Source organism: Pseudophryne corroboree, chromosome 4 (assembly GCF_028390025.1).
Source record: "Pseudophryne corroboree isolate aPseCor3 chromosome 4, aPseCor3.hap2, whole genome shotgun sequence".
NCBI classification, from domain to species: domain Eukaryota; kingdom Metazoa; phylum Chordata; class Amphibia; order Anura; family Myobatrachidae; genus Pseudophryne; species Pseudophryne corroboree.
Window position 1 is genome coordinate 147,253,082 of NC_086447.1, and position 21,117 is coordinate 147,274,198.

A 21,117-nucleotide genomic window follows, 5' to 3' on the forward strand; every position below is an offset into this window, starting at 1 on the left:
AGGCTAATGCAGCCTCAGACACTTGTGGTCCTTTCCCGTCAACTGGTTAGAATATATTGTAATACCCAAGATTTGTCTGTATAGACACAAAAAAGGATAGCCTGATGTGTAGAATGGAATCCCGTCAGCTGGTAAGACATGTAAGGGTTTATTAAAATCTGAATATGTATATGCAAATGAAGTTACATAGGTCTAAAATTTAATTAGTTAATAACAATAAAGCATAAAACGCATATACAGTATAATGCACTTTGCAGATGTGATTTACACAGATCCAGACTGTCCAGCTTCTGGATGACGTTAATGCTGTGGTGCAATGGTTTACATTTGCAACCCAGTAATATGTTTACTAGTTACCAGCCCGTAAAATGATGGAACAACGGAACAGTAATGTCCGCACCGGTGGCTGTGCGAACCCGAACAGAGTAACACTTGATTTGCTCAGTCAGGCACCATCTAGTGGCCGCAGTCACGCACATACACTTGAATTCCCCCATAGAGGTGAGAAGTAGTGTTAGCCTTTTATTATATACGTAGTATAGCTGCAGTGAAGCGGTTAATATATGTGGCTGCACCAGCTGACCACCTCAGTCTGTTTGTGTGTGTGTGTGTAAAATATTATTTTGGGCTGCTTCAGAAGAAGTCATGTTTTGTGAGGTTAATAGAAAAAAAAATAATTATAGAAAAATATCAGTATAGGGAGCCAGGGATGCATTTATATTTATTTTTTGGTAATGAGGTACCCTGATGACGATGGAACAAAAAAATTAAAATCTTGGCATATTGCTCTGTCCATGTATTATTTAGTTCATTACCTGAGTGCCCCCGATATTCGTCCTGTATGTTTGGATCCCTTGCTCAGGAATCAGGATATCCGTGAAAGGCACCAGGGACAATATTGAATATCACGGGAATGCTTCCCATACTGCTAATATATTATACACATACATAAAATGTGTATTATATACCTGTAATTTATCCCTCATTAAATAAAATATGTTGCTACATGGTGGTCTGTGGAGTGGCCAGGTACAGTGATTGTGCTGGAGCCATAGGGTTTTGTACAATGTCTGGGTGAAGTTGGTGTGATAGTAGAATTGTGGGATGAACCAAAGAAGCTGTAAGTATTGATCCAACACTGTGTATGAACATCAGTGAAGCTGTTTTTACATGGTCAATGCTATAAAACTTGCTCACACATGACTAGTCTAAGATACTGTATATACTGTAAGTATACTTTCACTGGTGTATACACAATTATGCATTATACTGTACACCAGAGCTTGATACATTTTTGAACCGACACCCCAGCAGTTCAGTTGATTCCAGAGCTCGTCCAGGATGGTTTAAGGGTCAAACTTAAACGATAAAGTAGTTACAGTAGTTCACATGTGTTGCGGTCTCTGGTGTATAATAATTCTTCCAACAGAGCAGGTGGTGTTTTCTACTGTGGTTTTCCTCTAAAATGTCTTGTTAATGCCCTTTCAAATTTTTAAACTCTATATATTGATAAAAAAATTCCATGGCAAAGGAATTGTCTTCCTGTGTTAGGACACCCTAATGTCAGTCAGAAAACTGCTACTTGAATAAAAATAATTTGATGGTTTGTAATTTAATTCTCTTGTTTTCTAGGTTATCACTACAATGATCTTGTTTCACCTCAATACCTTAACATGATTGCCAACCTCTCGGGATGTAGCACCCACAGAAGAATAAATAATTGCTCCAACATGTGCTTTCACCAAAAGTACAGAACCTATGATGGCACCTGCAATAACCTGCAACATCCCATGTGGGGGGCATCTTTGACAGCCTTTGAGCGTTTGTTAAAATCTGTCTATGATAACGGGTTTAATTTACCAAGGGGATCAGTTTCTAATAGACTTTACAATGGATTTCCTCTGCCTTTGGCTCGTGCCGTTTCAAACCATTTGATTGGAACTCATACAATAACTCCAGACGAGCAATTTTCTCACATGTTAATGCAGTGGGGGCAGTTCCTTGATCATGACTTGGACTCTACAGTAGTTGCGCTTAGCCAGGCTAGATTTTCTGATGGAGAGGATTGCAGTGCAGTCTGTACAAATGATCCTCCCTGCTTCCCTCTTGAGGTCCCACCGAACGATCCGCGAATCAGGAACAATGCTCGCTGTATGTTTTTTGTGCGCTCCAGTCCAGTTTGCGGGAGTGGAATGACCTCCTTGTTGATGAACTCCGTTTACCCCCGGGAACAGATGAACCAGTTGACCTCTTACATTGATGCTTCTAATGTTTATGGAAGTTCTGATCATGAAGCCCAGGAAATCAGAGATTCGGCAAGCCACCGGGGTCTTTTAAAGCAAGGCATCGTGCAACGATCTGGGAAACCTCTCCTTCCTTTTGCCACCGGCCCGCCCACAGAGTGCCAGAAAGACGAAAATGAAAGTCCTATTCCGTGTTTTTTAGCTGGTGATTTTCGAGCCAATGAGCAGCTAGGTCTCACCAGTATGCATACGTTGTGGTTTAGAGAGCATAACCGAATTGCTGCAGAATTGCTGAGGCTTAACCCCCATTGGGATGGGGATACTATTTACCATGAGACTCGCAAAATTGTTGGGGCAGAAATTCAACACATAACATACACCCACTGGCTGCCAAAAATTTTCGGTGAAGTTGGCATGAAGATGCTTGGGGAGTACAAAGGTTACGATCCCAACGTAAATGCTGGTATACTTAATGAGTTTGCAACGGCTGCTTTTAGGTTTGGTCACACCCTCATAAATCCTATTCTCTATCGACTGGATGAAAACTTTGAACCAATTCCACAAGGCCACTTACCACTACACAAGGCCTTCTTCTCTCCATATAGGATTGTAAATGAAGGTGGCATTGATCCTCTTCTTCGAGGCCTTATTGGTGTTGCTGGGAAAATGCGGGTTACATCCCAACTGTTAAATACAGAACTAACAGAAAAACTCTTCTCTATGGCACATACTGTAGCCTTGGACTTGGCAGCAATCAACATCCAGAGAGGACGAGACCATGGAATTCCACCATATCATGACTTCAGAGTATTTTGCAACCTTTCCTCTGTTCACACCTTCGAGGATCTCAGAAATGAAATTAGGAATCCAGATATTATCGAAAAACTAAAAAGGTTAAATTCTACATTTCCTCATAACTTGTGGTGTTTTTTTTTCCAGTTTATTTTTATAAATGTTTATTAATATTCTGAAATTGAGATTTATACAAGCATAAAATCAGACTAGATACTACTCTGCTTTTGGGCACCGTTCGTGCAAATATGGATATTGTGGAAGTGAGTAGTTATGACATGACCACGGGGGTATATTCACTAAAGGTTGATTTTGTTTGATTTTAGATCAATGCTAAATCAATTGTAATCGATTTAGGGCTTCCAGCATTAAAAAACACATTTACTAACATTTAAAAATGAATATAAAAAATCATGTGCTTGTAAATGTGTGTTTTAACCCTCGAAACCCAACATCGATTAAAATCTATTCAACATTTGATATAAAATCGAACAGAAACAGACAAAATCGACCTTTAGTAAATATACCCCTGTGTGGTGAACAATCCCAGAGTTTGCCTTTCTAAGGGCCCTGTAGATTCATTTAGTACAAAGGGCCTGATTTAGAGATGTGTCTGTGCGAAAAAAATATGCAAATGTCGCAGCCACCGGTATTTATATTCAGGCGCCTACTGGCGACGTCTCTGAAAGCACTGCTTGCATATGCAGACACAACTATCAGATGCACACTAGTCATGGCCACTAGTTGTAAGATGTCTGAGCCATTATAACGGAGTACAGGGTCGCAGTAACATGCCCCTGAAATGGTTGCGACATGTTTACATAAGTTGTCACCGTTACGGCCTTCAAACGGTCCCTTAGTGTCAAACACTTTGAGAATAAATCCTCACTGCAAACACCATTTCAGGACCATCACAGAACAAGCCTAGTTCACTCACCTACAAAATCAACCTTGTGTAGAACTCTGAATCAGGCTCAATGGAGGATATTCAATTGTTTGATCGCACCCGATCTCCCGTCTAAAGTGATACCGTGGGGTGATAGTCAATTGTCCCCACTTATCGCATCCATTAGAGTCTGGTTTAGTCGCACAGAGCATCTATACCCGACTAAACTAATGGGCACAAGTGTGTAAAGATCTGTTTTGGTGCCCAAATGGGTCACTCGCATTTCAGCTCGCCACTCCCAGGGCGGTACTGAGCTGAAATGAACGTCTCGCACCCATCGGCAGCAACATTTAAATATCTGCCAGCAGGCGCTAACGGGTGCCGGGACCAGCGATAAGATTTGAATTCGTCCCAAAGTATCTACAGGTAACTGGTAAAATGTGCTGCCAGTACTAAAAGAATTGGGGGGGTGATTCAGACCTGATCGCTGCTGTGCGTTTTCGCAATCAGGTAGTAACTGCATATGCATCGCAATGCGCATGCGCATCGGACAACAACAAAGGGCATCGCCGGTCAGCGATGGGATGGTGCGAAAAATACGATTGCATGGGCGTTCGCAAGGTGATTGACTGGAGGAAGCAGTTGTGGGTGGTAACTGACCGTTTATTGGGAGTGTCCGGAATAACGCAAGCATGTCCAAGCATTTTCAGAGAGGGTGTGTGACATCAGCTCCGGCCCCGATCAGCCTCTTCTCATCGCACTGTAGGAGTAAGTCCTGCATCAACCACCTTCATTTCCACAGTAGACAGAACAAAAGCAGAAATAGATTCCCATTTTAGTTTTGAATGTCATCTAAGGTGATGAACTGGGAGGTTATAGTCTCTCTGTCTTGTATGGGATTAATTCTAAGAGCAGTATTGAATATCACTATTGAAGATCACCCTTTATACATTTATCTGTTACGGTGTTCCTTACAGCCCAGGCCACACCAGTAAACAGAGAGAACCGTTCTCTATGGAATGTACAGTATAACAAGTTCTGTTTAGCTTTTAAATATATAAAAATACTGTGTTTATGTATCCATGCAGTTAATTAGTAAGTAGATGGTAGAAGTATATAAATATACAGACATACATATATTAAGTGTGTGACTTTACTTATGAGGTTTTGAAGTGGTCTCAAGTGTTTTTCTTTTTCTTTTTTTTAAGATTATATGGCTCGCCTCTAAATATAGATCTGTTTCCTGCTCTCATGGTAGAAGAAATCATCCATGGAAGTAGGCTGGGGCCGACTCTGATGTGCATCCTGACTACACAGTTTAGGCACTTAAGGAATGGAGACCGGTAAGAATGCTGCAGTTGTGCGACTTGGATCACAGGGTAAATGGAAATATTACAGAATGTATTTTTGCCGTTATCAGGTTTTGGCATGAGAACCCTGGTGTGTTCACTCCGTCCCAGCTGACACAGATCAAGCAGACCTCTCTTGCAAGAATCCTGTGTGACAATGGCGACAACATCACCAAAGTGCAGCCCGATGTGTTCAGAGTGGCAGAGTTCCCGCATGGATTTGTTGACTGCAAACAGATTCCCAAACTGGAGCTACGGATGTGGCAGGATTGCTGTGAAGGTTCGTTTCACTCCAGTCACAGGAGCTCCTATACTGCCATGCCATACAGTAGGGAAGGAAGCATTAAAAGAATGGCTACGTTTGTGCTTGATAACAATATGGCAGAGATTTGTTTGAAATAGAGCTACCTGCCAAAACATAACTGCCACCCCCTTGTTGGCTACACCTGTCCTGGCCTGATTCATTATATCAAAACTGTGCCCCCATTGATTATACTAGAACTTTGCCACCATAGTTGATACCACAGCCACTTTTATTCTCTGATGAGAGACTCTCATTTCCTGACTGCTTTGCTCAGAGAGAACATAGGGGTCGATTCAATTCGGCAACTTATGAATAGCGCCGGGAATTAGCTCCCGACGCTATTCAATTCAATTCAGCTCCAGTTAAGTCGGCGATGGCCCGTTCTCGCCAACTACACAGGTTGAATTGTCGGGAGAACAAGTATTCTCCGACTTAACTCACCGGCGCGAGGCTGATTCCCGACAGAATCAGCCTCGCGCCGGCCGCGAGGCAGCACTTTTGTCGGGTTTCTTCTCTCATCCCCCGGGGATGAGAGAAGAATTCCCGACAATTGCGGCTAACTAGCAGCTGAATTGAATAGCGTCGGGAGCTAATTCCTGGCGCTATTCATAAGTTGACGAATTGAATCGACCCCATTGAACACAATTACACCAGTGGCGACTTACCCAGCCATTCACAAACATATAGTTCAAATAAATGTTTTCTTGTGCAAAGTATCTGCTGTCCTCAGAATTTCTGCATATGCTGAGGTTCTCATCCAAGTTCTTGGTGCAGGTACCCCTGCTGGCATGGATCTAATAGAAACTAGCCATATTGGTATCCGGAATGCAAATAGATAATCTTTCCTCTAACTCTTCCAGGCATATTTAGTGTCCTTGTACTCAAGAGAACTGCATACATATATTCCAAGATCATGTGCATATGTCAGTACATGTAAAGTAACAATGGGGAAAATTAGTTATTTTGCTTTTCTGTGATCTTTTTTTTTTTTCTTCTGTTTTTTGTTGTTGTATATAATACAAAATTAAAAACTTACTGTACATGGCCACTTTATTACAGTAAGAAATGGCCATACGTCCTGATATCAAATTTGCTTGTGTAGATTTTAAAAACAATTCCTTGAACCTGCCTGGTCATTGTCATGTAAGGCTTCCCCCGTGGTTAAAGGACACATGCAGTGTCTCTGGGAGATTTATTAAGACACGTAGACACCAGCTTAGGTTAGAGGAGAGGAGAATTCGCACACACAGACGAAAAGGTTTCTTCACAGTAAGGACAATACTTATTTGGAATTCCATGCCTGAGAAAGTAGTATTGGCGGACTGTCATTGCTTTTAAGAATGGGCTGGATAAGGATATACAGGGTCATGGTGGGTAAATCATGCGCAATAGTATAAAAGAAAATAAGAAAAAAAATGAAATAGACATAACGGTTAAACATTCACAACAGTTGAAATTAGTATTAAAAATATTAACGTATAGGAGGTCTCTAACAGGTTGAACTCGATGGACAAATTCTTTTTTCAACCTCAGAAACTGTTACTATGTATGTTACTTCGATAAGCGATAAAGTGGAGAGAGATAAGGTGCTAACCAGTCAGTTCGTAAATGACAGAAGTTGATTGGTTGGTACTTTACTTTCTCCGCTTTGACTCTCCAAGGTTTGATAAATATACGATATGATTGTCACACTTCTACATTTTTATCAAGGTCTGTGAAGTGCTACACATATATTAGGTAATATTAGAAAATCCTTTCCCATACATTATTCTTGTTTTTTTTTCTGTTTAGCAGCTCTGTAATAGTCACTGCATAGTGAGGGCATCTTGCATAATGCTAAAAATATGTAATCTGTTTTATAAATAAATGTATCCTGATTTGGTGGTTTGTTCCCAGATTGTAGATCTAGAGGGCAGTTCAGCTCATTCTCCGGTCACTTCAGAGGTAAACGCTCCCTGGAACACAGCTATCAGGGGGAAAAACCACAGGGCGATCATTTCACACAGGAGGTGTCCAGGTAAATCTGACATACAGCATTTTATTATATGAGATCATTTTTACAGTCTACTATCAAATGTAAGCGTATTTGAAGTAATCAGTTTAGGGCCAGGCTTCAGCGGTTAGCAACCATATGGCTATGGCGACCACATCCATGGGGGGCTATGGTAAATACTGGTGCTGATCCCCCTCATTGTGAGTGCTGGCCCTGCAATGGGTGTGTGCGGGTGGTTTATGGGCACACTTGTACCACTTTCAGACAGAAAAGTCTGAAAGTCCCGGCAATTACCCGGCATTTCAATGCCAGGTCGTTTTACCGGGACCTGCCTGACCCCACTTACACACAGACATGCAAATTTGCAGATCAACACGGGTATTTTGTCTCTGTGAAAGGGTCAACCCATGTCGAAATTCCTGTGTCTCCAACCTTGTAGGTTCCGGGTCACCTCAGTCTGCCCTACACCATCTCTCCTCCCCCATCCCAGGCCCCCCTCCTCTCTATCTGTGCTCCACTCCCCTCTGTCTCTCCCCACCCCATCTGTCCTGCCTCACCCCTTTCTAAGCCACTTCGCCCGGTCCATTCACTGCAGCACAGCGGGTACTTCCCTTCTCCAGTGCCAAGATTGTCCAGTCTCTCTAGCAGTGAGAACCATTTGATGGGTGGTGCATGGCCCGGGTCCCACTACACTTGCGTATATAGTCTGGATTACCTTTTATAGCTATGAATATTTCTTTTAGCATAATTATTTTGCACAGTTAGTGTCTAATAACTACCTGAACATGCCATAAATAATGAACCATATGAAGCACAAAATAACAAATAAATAAACCGCACACAGCAGAGCACAATAAAGCATAATATGTTCTATAAATGGCCTAGGTGCAGATCCAGACTTATAGGGCAGTATTAAATTCTTTTCACCCACTTCCACACCCGTACATTTTCTGCTGATGGGCGTGGTATAATCACTTCAGCTCGCTACTCCCAGGTGTAGCGAGGGTAACCAATCCTTTACGCAGCTAAACCTGATTGCTGTGAACACGATATGTGTGATAATGGGGATCACTTTAGAAAGGAGATTGGGCGTGATATATCATTTGACTACCACCCATAGGGGGAAATTTATTAAGCAGTGATAAGAACAGAGATGTGAGCCAATGGACAAGTTGCCCATGGCAACCAATCAGCACTGAAGTAACATCTATAATTTGCTGCTGATTGATGGGGCAACTTCTTCACTGGCTCACTTCTCCGCTCTTATCACTGCTTAGTAAATGTCCCCCATTGATTCTAGGATGAATTCAATTCAGGACTGATGCAAAACTGCTTGTTCTAACGCGATGTACAGGAGAAGGGCAGTGGGTACAAATCCTGTACATAATGCAGACTTAATTTGGGCATTTTAGCTTAAAACCTTATGGGACTGGGACTGATGATCATGATGTAAGGGCGATGTTAGGGTACCATGCATGCCAGTTCTATAATGCCGCAGGCTTCACCGGTGCATATCTCCTTATTGAGTTGATCACTTTGTAGATCTGTCACATCAGCAAAACGTTTTAACCAGCTGAATTGAGAATATTGGTTGATGTGTCAACCCTTGGGTGGACAGATTTTATGGCACAATATTAGACCTCAGACGTGCACGTCATGGATAGGAGATCATTTTGTTTTCTGGGAGCTTTGCCACTCTGTACTACCTGACCAAATGTTTGTCCTTTTTACAGCTCGCCAAACCATATTGTGAATACTACGCTGAATGCTGAACAGCCAAAGAATATGCCACTGGTCACTGACTTTAAAGATTTTGTTCTCGATATGCAGAAGACTATTACAAGTCTTAGAAAACAGGTACCATACTGTGTACAGATTCATATTCCATTTGTCATTTTGATAAAAATAATTAAATGTGTAATATACATAACTTATTTTATTTTTATTTTTTTGTGGTGAGATAAAATTCAATCATACAATTGGCAGTAAAGATATTGCTTAGTCTAGTGGCTACACTTGTTTATTTGAGGATATTTTTTATTTATTTTTTTCTTTAGTTTGGTAACACAGGGGGTTATGCCACAAAATGGCTGCCTCCCTCTGTATAGTTGGCTGGTCTACCTTAAGTGATGTTTACGCTCTGTTTTTCATTAGCCTGGTCTTAGTACCCACACGCTATTGTAGCATTGGTATATTACCTTTGTAATGACTAGAGATGAGCGGGTTCGGTTCCTCGGAATCCGAACCCGCCCGAACTTCATGTTTTTTTTCACGGGTCCGAGCGACTCGGATCTTCCCGCCTTGCTCGGTTAACCCGAGCGCGCCCGAACGTCATCATGACGCTGTCGGATTCTCGCGAGACTCGGATTCTATATAAGGAGCCGCGCGTCGCCGCCATTTTCACACGTGCATTGAGATTGATAGGGAGAGGACGTGGCTGGCGTCCTCTCCATTTAGATTAGGGTTGAGAGAGAGAGAGAGAGATTGACCTGAGGCTGTGATACTGTAGAAGAGAGTGCAGAGTTTAGTGACTGACGACCACAGTGACCACCAGACAGTGCAGTTGTTTGTTTTATTTAATATATCCGTTCTCTGCCTGAAAAAAACGATACACACAGTGACTCAGTCACATACCATATCTGTGTGCACTGCTCAGCCCAGTGTGCTGCATCAATGTATATATATATCTGACTGTGCTCAGCTCACACAGCTTATAATTGTGGGGGAGACTGGGGAGCACTGCAGTGCCAGTTATAGGTTATAGCAGGAGCCAGGAGTACATAATTTTATATTAAAATTAAACAGTGCACACTTTTGCTGCAGGAGTGCCACTGCCAGTGTGACTAGTGACCAGTGACCTGACCACCAGTATATATAATATTAGTAGTATACTATCTCTTTATCAACCAGTCTATATTAGCAGCAGACACAGTACAGTGTGGTAGTTCACGGCTGTGGCTACCTCTGTGTCGGCACTCGGCAGCCCGTCCATAATTGTATATACCACCTAACCGTGGTTTTTTTTTCTTTCTTTATACATACTAGTTACGAGTATACTATCTCTTTATCAACCAGTCTATATTAGCAGCAGACACAGTACAGTGCGGTAGTTCACGGCTGTGGCTACCTCTGTGTCGGCACTCGGCAGCCCGTCCATAATTGTATATACCACCTAACCGTGGTTTTTTTTTCTTTCTTTATACATACATACTAGTTACGAGTATACTATCTCTTTATCAACCAGTCTATATTAGCAGCAGACACAGTACAGTGCGGTAGTTCACGGCTGTGGCTACCTCTGTGTCGGCACTCGGCAGCCCGTCCATAATTGTATATACCACCTAACCGTGGTTTTTTTTTCTTTCTTTATACATACATACTAGTTACGAGTATACTATCTCTTTATCAACCAGTCTATATTAGCAGCAGACACAGTACAGTGCGGTAGTTCACGGCTGTGGCTACCTCTGTGTCGGCACTCGGCAGCCCGTCCATAATTGTATATACCACCTAACCGTGGTTACGATTACGGACATGTCGTCTACTGTCACTGCATATGATTCTCTCCCCATTGAAAGAATGGTGGAGGATTATATGAGTGACCGCATCCAAGTAGGCACGTCACACAGTCCGTACTTATACTGGCAGGAAAAAGAGGCAATTTGGAGGCCCTTGCACAAACTGGCTTTATTCTACCTAAGTTGCCCTCCCACAAGTGTGTACTCCGAAAGAGTGTTTAGTGCCGCCGCTCACCTTGTCAGCAATCGGCGTACGAGGTTACATCCAGAAAATGTGGAGAAGATGATGTTCATTAAAATGAATTATAATCAATTCCTCCGTGGAGACATTGACCAGCAGCAATTGCCTCCACAAAGTACACAGGGAGCTGAGATGGTGGATTCCAGTGGGGACGAATTGATAATCTGTGAGGAGGGGGATGTACACGGTGATATATCGGAGGATGATGATGAGGTGGACATCTTGCCTCTGTAGAGCCAGTTTGTGCAAGGAGAGATTAATTGCTTCTTTTTTGGTGGGGGTCCAAACCAACCCGTCATATCAGTCACAGTCGTGTGGCAGACCCTGTCACTGAAATGATGGGTTGGTTAAAGTGTGCATGTCCTGTTTATACAACATAAGGGTGGGTGGGAGGGCCCAAGGACAATTCCATCTTGCACCTCTTTTTTCTTTTCTTTTTCTTTGCGTCATGTGCTGTTTGGGGAGGGTTTTTTGGAAGGGACATCCTGCGTGACACTGCAGTGCCACTCCTAGATGGGCCCGGTGTTTGTGTCGGCCACTAGGGTCGCTTATCTTACTCACACAGCTACCTCATTGCGCCTCTTTTTTTCTTTGCGTCATGTGCTGTTTGGGGAGGGTTTTTTGGAAGGGACTTCCTGCGTGACACTGCAGTGACACTCCTAGATGGGCCCGGTGTTTGTGTCGGCCACTAGGGTCGCTTATCTTACTCACACAGCTACCTCATTGCGCCTCTTTTTTTCTTTGCGTCATGTGCTGTTTGGGGAGGGTTTTTTGGAAGGGACATCCTGCGTGACACTGCAGTGCCACTCCTAGATGGGCCCGGTGTTTGTGTCGGCCACTAGGGTCGCTTATCTTACTCACACAGCGACCTCGGTGCAAATTTTAGGACTAAAAATAATATTGTGAGGTGTGAGGTATTCAGAATAGACTGAAAATGAGTGGAAATTATGGTTTTTGAGGTTAATAATACTTTGGGATCAAAATGACCGCCAAATTCTATGATTTAAGCTGTTTTTTAGGTTTTTTGGAAAAAAACACCCGAATCCAAAACACACCCGAATCCGACAAAAAAAATTCGGTGAGGTTTTGCCAAAACGCGGTCGAACCCAAAACACGGCCGCGGAACCGAACCCAAAACCAAAACACACAACCCGAAAAATTTCCGGCGCTCATCTCTAGTAATGACTGCCCATTTTACTCTATTTTCAGATCAAAAAGCTTGAATCCCGGTTGAGCAGTACAGACTGCACTGATGAGACTGGAAGGTCACATACCACTAACGAGAGATGGAAAAAAGATCCTTGTACAAAATGTGAATGTAAAGTAAGTAATACAAAATATGGAGCATGCCAAGCTACTGTTTACACTTAGCCCAGATGCTTGCCATTTACAGATGTGTTCTCACACACCTAGCTTCAATGCGCCATAATGTATTTAAAATGGGTGCAGAGTGTGTGGTGCACACAGGCCCTTTGAAACCGTTTCTTTAGTACTCGCCTCTCTAGAGGCCAGGGTCCTCTACGGCAGACCTTCAAAATCACTGGGAAAATGGTGCAGCAGCCATTTTCACTGAGTTTTGCTCATGAGTAGTAGAGGAATCGCTGGGAAAATGGACACTGTGCCATAGCAACCTTAGCAACCTATAAGCTTTGAGGAAGCATTTATCAAGTATATTCTATAAAATAAGTAGATGCTAGTTACTGTGGGCAACTTCTCCACTGGTCCACTTCTCCACTCTTTTTCACCGCTTGATAAATCAACCCTGTCTTTTTAAAATTCTTGGCATTAACTGAATCTGCCATTTTCCATCCTTACATAATGACACTGTCCTCACTAAGGCCTTAGACCCACTGGCATTCGCAATCTTTGTAACCACTTGCCTGACGTGGTCGCATTGTTTTTTGACCACATCAGGCTGTGCATTATCTGACCTGGTCGCAAAAAATGCGACCAGTCAGATACACAGCTGCTGGAAGATAACCTTCTAGCAGCCGCCAATCACAGAGGGGCCTCCTGACCGCTCTGCATCCTCCCCCCAGTGTCTGCCAGGCTGCCAATCTCTGCTGATTGGTCAGCACAGCAGGACCGCCACGGAAGAGCAGCCGTCTGGTAAATGTAAGTTTACGCCAGTGTGTGACATGAGCAAAAGATAAGCACGACAGTCATCTCCTGCTGCTGTGACACTTCTTGATCTGATTGGCTACAGGTAATTCAGTCCCCACCTACTGCAACTGACTTATTCTGTATTGTTACAAGAAAAAAAAAACGCACGGTCTGTCCCATAAAAGACTTACGGTGGTATTATTATTATGTTATTGTAATTACGAAGTCATTGAATGTGCGATCACCTCCGTTGTTTTTGTCTTCCAGAATGGCTCCATTACGTGTTTTGTGGAATCCTGTCCAACTACTGCATGCTTGATGCCAATTAAAAAAGAAGGTGATTGCTGTCCAGTCTGCACAGATACAACACGACCCACATAACAGTCAGAGATGTGGGTGCGCCATGGCAGCTGACGTCCACAGTACTACCAGGGTCACCGAGAGGCGCGCAAATTTTGTACTGATTAAGAGTTGGCGTCTCCACAGTATCATTCAAATATTTGTTTTGGTTTCTTTTTCTCCATTTTTTTTTTTTCTTTTTTCTCCATTTAGTTAAACCTAAATCTCTTCTAAAGGGAAGTATATAAAGCAGTGACAGGATATTGAAATTTGTGTCAGCCATATTTTATTGGTTTAAATGCTTCTCAGGTTAGGGAACAAACTGGTGCTAATCACATTCCTATTCTGATCATGCCACCGCCGCATGACCCATACATACTACATTAGGTGATTTTATAGAATTTTATTTTTAAAAATCAATTTATCATATAGTGACGGCAATTCATTTATTTAAAAAAAAAAATCTTTTTTTTTTTTTTTTGCTTTAAAGAACATACTTTGCTTTAAAGAAAATATACCCTTTTTTTTGTCTCTGTGAGAGTATCTCCATTTTATAATAACTCAGGCCCGGCTTTTGACAAGAATGTTGAGTATATATTTTTTACTTGTTTTTATATACAAATTCTATACTGTGCCTATGACCAGAGAACTTCCACACAATTGCTGTTGTAAGGCACTGCACAGAAGGACTTACACTTGTGGCGTGACTACTACCATGTGGCTCAATGTTTTTATCTTCATCCCCTTTTGTGTTTTGCGATTTGTGTTGCTATGTTTTTACTGTGCTTTTATCATTACTACAAGATCTCGTTTCTTCCCAAAATCTATTTTAGTCCAAATATTTCTCGGTACATTTCTATAGGAGAGAATCACTATACACAAAACAGCCATATGTTATATTCAATAAGAAAGTGCCTTGTCTTCTAAACATTGTGGAGGTTCTACCAGTATTAAAGAGGTAGGGGCTGGCGATAGCATTGGGGCACTATTACTTTGTGACTCGATAGGCTACATTATCATGAATATTGGCTCAATCTACAACAAGACTTGCCTCCGCTATTCCTAAGGGATGGGTACACATTGGAGGGGAGAGGTATCAAGCCTTGGAGACATAAGTACAAACCAATAAATCCGCTCCTGTCATTTTTCAAACACATCTTGTAAAGTGACAGAAGCTGACTGGTTAGTACTTTATCTGTCTCCACTTTATACCTCTTTAAGGTTTGGCACATCTTCCGCTGGGACAAGAAAATAATCGGGCGCGCGTGCTACTGTAACTGATGCAAACTTACAAATTTACTGAAGGACAACAATCATACCTCATAAACTTCTATGGTGCTTGCTTTGGACAGTAAACTATAGATCAATCTATTAAACTGTTGCAATGTGCAGATTTCCCTTACGTTCCTTATTATGCATTACATCATCATATTACAAGTAATTGATGGTGTGTATTTGTAAACCACTGCCCTGTAAAGGATTTCTACGTCCAGGACAAAATATGTAGTGTTGGGTGAAGTTTAGTGACTGCAAATAAAAAAAAACTTAGGGGATGATTCAGACCTGATTGCTATGCTGCTAACTTCGCTGTCCTCCAGATGTCGCCGGCCAAGGGGAGTGTAAATTTGCCCCGTGCAAGTGTGCGATTGCATATGTACGCCGAGCTGCAAAAATCCACTGTTTGCAGTCTCTGCGCAGCCCAGGACTGACTTACTCCTACAGTGCGATGAGAACAGGCTGATCGGGGCCGGAGCTGACGTCACACCCTCCCTGAAAACTCTTGGGAACGCCTGCGTTTTTCCGGACACTCCCAGTAAACGGTCAGTTGCGACCCACAAGCAACCTCCTCCTCATTCACCTTGCAAACGCCCGTGCGATCAGAATTTTCTCTCATCCTGTCGCTGGTCACGATGCCTGTTTGGCGACATGTGTGCACATTGCGGTGCATGCGCAGTCTATCGCTGATTGCCCGCTGTGCGCAAATGCACAGCAGTGACCAGATCTGAATCATCCCCTTAGTATGTTCAGTTTGCATCATCCATCAAAGGCATGGGGGGCCCTAGTGCAGAGAAAGGGACATGAAAGGTAACTATGACATTTTTGTTCAAACTCCTTGAACTTCACTAAATAGTTAGGGTTGAGTGGCGTTCTCCTTTTAAGTCTCACTATGTGATCTGTGCTTATTGTTCAATTTTATTTAGTAACATGGTAAAAATTTTACAAATATCTTGTTACTCATTGTAACTGCCTCCTGGCATTTGTTATGTTATCCAATACGTGGCATGATTAGGGTGGGGGCCGTTGTAATTGCTTCCAGGTGCTAAAGTCACTTTTTGAGGTAGACGTTCCTAAAGTAAGGTTCTTCCCAGTCAAATTAAACAGTCCTGAAAATGCTAGCTCTTGCTGTTATAATTTAATTTGGTTGTTAAAGACGTGAGAACAAGCTTCAAAATTAGTAGTGGCCAGGACCCGTAGTGAGAGACTGTCCATAATGTGCAGGGGCAGTCATAGACTGTAACTGTCTATTTTTGTCCCAAGAACTGACACTGTCTTAATATTGACTCATTTATGTTTGCAAAATGCACTTTTCGCTATAATGTTTAAGCCATGGACTTTAGAAGTTTAAATATTTTTTAGAGGATTATTAAACAAGGCAAAAAAATGACATTATAGGAAAGTTAAGTAAGCATGCCACTATGGTGATTGTAGTGCACCAAGCTCCACCTAGTCCGTATTGCCCATGACATACTTAGATGCACCAGATAAGTAGCAAATTATGTCTGCATCCATGTGACTCATTTATGACACTGTTAAGGGGGGTACACACGGAGAGATCCGTGCTTAAATTCTAAGAAACCTGACTAGATTGCTTAGAAGTTAAGCACGGATCTCTCCGTGTGTATGCCCCATAGCGATGCGCAGCCCTGTGCGTCACGATCACCGGTACTAGATTGGCCCCCTTCCCTTGCTCAGCACACATCGCGCTGTGTGCTGAGCGGCCTGTGATAGATCGCTCAGCACACATCTCTCCCCGTGTGTACTGGCCTTTATGAGAGCCGTATTGACAATTCTCATGCAGACCTGGGGTGACAACTGATAGGTACTCTTGCAGGCATCCTCATTCGGTAAGAGGGTATAAAGTTAATGTTTAAATGGGTCTCAACAAGTCTTGAGCTAGATTACGATGATCCTTTAAGTCAGTAGTTGTGTACTAGGGCTTCACTGCCAAATAGGTGTATGAAGAACACGCGGGATCTGCAGTGACAAGAATGGACTATCCTGTATTATGTAAGGTTCACGTGATGCCCCATCCCATAACGACAGTCTATGCTATAGTGGGTAGGTTATTGTTATAGTAGGTAAGGTTACAGATTAAATGGTTATGGTAACCCATTAGTAAATGGGACACAATGGAATCAGGACTAATGAAGTTTGTGAAGGCAGTGTTACCATTCCACAGGAACAGGTTTCATTCATCCTTTATATAAATCCAAGTTACTGTATTTATTAAACTTGGGGTTGATGTATAAAGCAGTGAACAAAGTGGAGGAGTGGACCAATCAGCTTCTATCTATCATTTTACAGAATGTTCTTGATAAATACTATGTAAAAGCTTATTGGTTACTATGGGCAGCTACTCCACTGGTCCACTTTTACACACTCTTCACCACTTGATGCATCCCCTCAAACCACCTGAGTGCCTAATTGGCAGTCATACTGCACACAAGTTCCATAAGTAATGTGTTCCATTAGTGATCTGTACATGTGACGGTTGTAGTAAGACATTAGTAAGTTGAGATGTCATGGTCACTGGGTTTTCTGCAAAACATACCTCAAAAGCTGCACCTCACGTCTACACTAACCATAGCTTTAGGAAATGGCCGCTGTGTTAAAGTTGGGAAAAGTTTACATCGTTTACAGAACATTTCTATTTTGTAATTCCATTTGTGCCCGTGTTTCAGAGGTTTGGACAGTGGCTCTCAAACTGTGTGCCATGGTCCCTTGGGGTGCCTCAGGACACTTGCATGGTGGCCCAGGACCAATTAAAATTATTTATTGTAAATGTAATATGCAAAACCAGTGCTGGTGGCTGCCAATCATAAAATATGTGGACAAACAGAAGCAAATAGTGTCCCTCACCACACAACGAACCCAAAAGATGATACAGGTTGAGTATCCCATATCCAAATATTCCGAAATACGTTATTTTTTGAGTGAGATAGTGAAACCTTTGTTTTTTGATGGCTCAATGTACACAAACTTTGTTTAATACACAGTTATTAAAAATATTGTATTAAATGACCTTCAGGCTGTGTGTATAAGGTGTATATGAAACATAAATGAATTGTGTGAATGTACACACACTTTGTTTAATGCACAAAGTTATAAAAAAATATTGGCTAAAATAACCTTCAGGCTGTGTGTTTAAGGTGTATATAAAACATAAATGAATTGTGTGAATGTACACACACTTTTATAACTTTGTGCATTATACAAATATTGACTAAAATGACCTTCAAGCTGTGAGTATAAGGTGTTTATGAAACATAAATGTTTTCTGAGCTTAGACTTAGGTCCCATCGCCATGATATCTCATTATGGTATGCAATTATTCCAAAATACAGAAAAATCCGATATCCAAAATACTTCTGGTCCCAAGCATTTTGGATAAGGGATACTCAACCTGTATATAGACACAATTTACTTAGTTTAATTTTTCAAAATTTCTCAATAAGAAACATTTGGCCTAGGGGTGCCGTAAAAAAAATTCTGATGCTCTAGGGCACCATGATTGAAAAAAGTTTGGGAACCACTGGGCTAGGAAATGTTTTGTATCATTGATTCTGGACTTCTTCACATCCTATGTAGGAACCATTGTATTTCCAATGTGCAAGTTCTCCTTCAGCCTGCGTAACTAAAAGCCACTGTGGAATCGCTTATTTATCTTTATTTTAAACCATCATTGTCATAATTTTCACTAATTGCATTAATGCTCCTATTACCAAACCTCAGCCTCCTCCTTGAAATCATTAAAGGGACACAATACAGTATTAGCTAAAATGTTTCATAATGCAGATACTGTATGCAGAATATTCCCAGCAGTTAGCAGAGGCAGTCCTTGCAAACTTTATGCTGAAACATTTGTTGTTTTAAAAATGAAATAGGTTTTGTAGAGTATTTTGCAAAGTAAGTGTTCTTTTAACCCTGCTTGTTGCTTTGTTCAAAAGTTATTGTTTGAGAATACTGTAGTTTCCTGTAGTATTTTGGATACTTTGGGGCTGATTCTGGATAGAGAGGAACTCGGAATAAAAAGCAAGTAAATTTGCACCTTGGCACAACTTGGTAATGCAGGTGGAGAAGATTTAAGATGCATACCTCCCAACTGTACCGATTTTGGTAGGGTGCTTCCATTTTTCGGACACTGTCCCACCCACGAGCCACATTGTCCCATGGTGGGGGGAGGGGGAGGGGGGGAGATCAGTGGTGAATAGATGCTGAGCACATTGCCACAAAATCTATTCCTGAGAGAGAGGGTCTTGGGGCATGGACAGCAGCTCCGGGAGCGCTTGGTTTGCCTCCACAGTGACTGAGAACAGGGACATGACCCACGATAGCAGTCATTACCATAAGGTCACTCCTCCTAGCCACAAGGCCATGCCCCCTAATTTTGGGCACTCATATCTTTCCCTCTATGTACAATGTGAATGTTGGGAGGTAAGAAGGTGTGCAGAGAAAAAAAAATATTTGCACCCCTTGCATTGCAACATGCTTTGCCCAGGTACAAAGTTACGTATGATGTCTTCTCAGCCTGAAAACTATAGTACTGCCTAACTCTTACTAAGGGTTTGACCAGTCTTCTTTTAGTAAATACCAATCCCTACTTTTGACAGACCTCAACAGCCGAGCTCTGAAAAGAAGTTACATAGCTGCTGTATATAGCCGCATATGATTGTGAGCTGTCCTCTATGGCACTGATCTAGCCCCTCTGCTCTGGAATGTTCTACTATCCCTGTCCAAAGCAAGGATTGGTGTATACTGAGAGGGGTGGCCTACTTCTCCTTAAAACGTGCTAATACATTTATCGAAATATCTATGGAAAATAAACACTACTTGTTAATGTGGTCTGTATTCCTTTTATGGAGCACAACACACCTTGTCAGACATTGAAATGACAACAGTTGTGATTGTGCTAAATTGTACATAGTATACCGGTTACCTGCACAAAGTGGAGGGAGCCATTATGCCGACTGAAAAAATATTTGCGCCTTACTGTCGTAATAAATTCCCAGTGAATACAAGCTGCATTCTCCTGAATATTGCATCGGCCAACAACATGGCCGTGCTTCCACTGTAACTGACCCAAGAGACTGCAGTTAAGCACTGGTGAAATTACTCCCTACTTCTCTTATGTGCTTATTGCCACTGAAACTATTATTTCACATTTGTTTTTGTCCATGAAATCATTTTCTCCATTTCTTTTTTGTTATTTTATAAAGTACATTAGACATAAGCCTTGGAACATTTATAACTTCATTTACTGCTAAACTTGTGTAGCAGAGGTGAATGTTTATTCAGAGTGAGTCATTCCCATGTCTGTCTTACTATAGTGAATAATGTTCTTTGTCCATTTTGTGGTGGTGTCTCTGTAATGCTGCAATCTGTGCATATTTATTGTCCGTTAGCAAACAAATAACGAGTGCCTTGGTCTTTTTTCTATTGTAAACCATGATTTTACCAAAGAAATGTTTTTTGCACTGTGTAACAATTGCTTCTTAAATAAATAGGCCATATTTCAAAATGCCTGTCTCTTTTGTACCAGTTCTATATTGGGAATGATTTCATCGATTCACAATAATAAAAAAATATACTAATCTTATATAGTTCCATCATTATTCTATAGATTATTCATTGTTGTCCAAAAAGGTTTAGGTAGCAACTACAGTAGCTAAGAAGTAAAATAAAAAAATGAAATGCTTTATAAATGCTCTGGATTGTTAAACTGATCAATACTCATTTTATTGCCAATCATATTAAAATGAACATTTTTGTATGATTATGATAAATTCTGATACTTGGTTGAGTATTCTCTGCAGGCGATGACTGCCTGCAGCCTAATGAGGGCCATACATCAGACCAACTTTCCTCCAACTGACCAACCACCCAACTTGTCTGTCCAACTAAAACGCTGCCCCACAGGCCACATACCTAACCAGTGGCGTCATGAGATGGGTGCGGCCCGCACCAGGGTGTCACCCTTCAATAGGGTGAAACCAAAACGAGCCGCACACTCACTCGCACGCGCCCCCATCCCCTGACATGACAAAGCCTGGTCCATGGCTGCGACCACA

At 41.8% G+C, this 21,117-nt stretch overlaps 1 protein-coding gene across 1 annotated transcript in view; it reads left to right on the top strand.

Annotated features, from left to right (window-relative positions):
* PXDN (peroxidasin) overlaps positions 1 to 20,567 on the top strand; it is a 193,269-nt gene extending 172,702 nt beyond the window's left edge. The window contains exons 17-23 of the mRNA XM_063915492.1: positions 1,633 to 3,136; positions 5,130 to 5,264; positions 5,342 to 5,550; positions 7,471 to 7,591; positions 9,301 to 9,424; positions 12,536 to 12,649; positions 13,697 to 20,567. Coding sequence (XP_063771562.1) covers positions 1,633 to 3,136; positions 5,130 to 5,264; positions 5,342 to 5,550; positions 7,471 to 7,591; positions 9,301 to 9,424; positions 12,536 to 12,649; positions 13,697 to 13,810 — 2,321 coding nt within the window. The 3' untranslated portion in view covers positions 13,811 to 20,567. The remainder of the gene's footprint in view (positions 1 to 1,632; positions 3,137 to 5,129; positions 5,265 to 5,341; positions 5,551 to 7,470; positions 7,592 to 9,300; positions 9,425 to 12,535; positions 12,650 to 13,696) is intronic.
* The last annotated feature ends 550 nt before the right edge of the window (positions 20,568 to 21,117 follow it).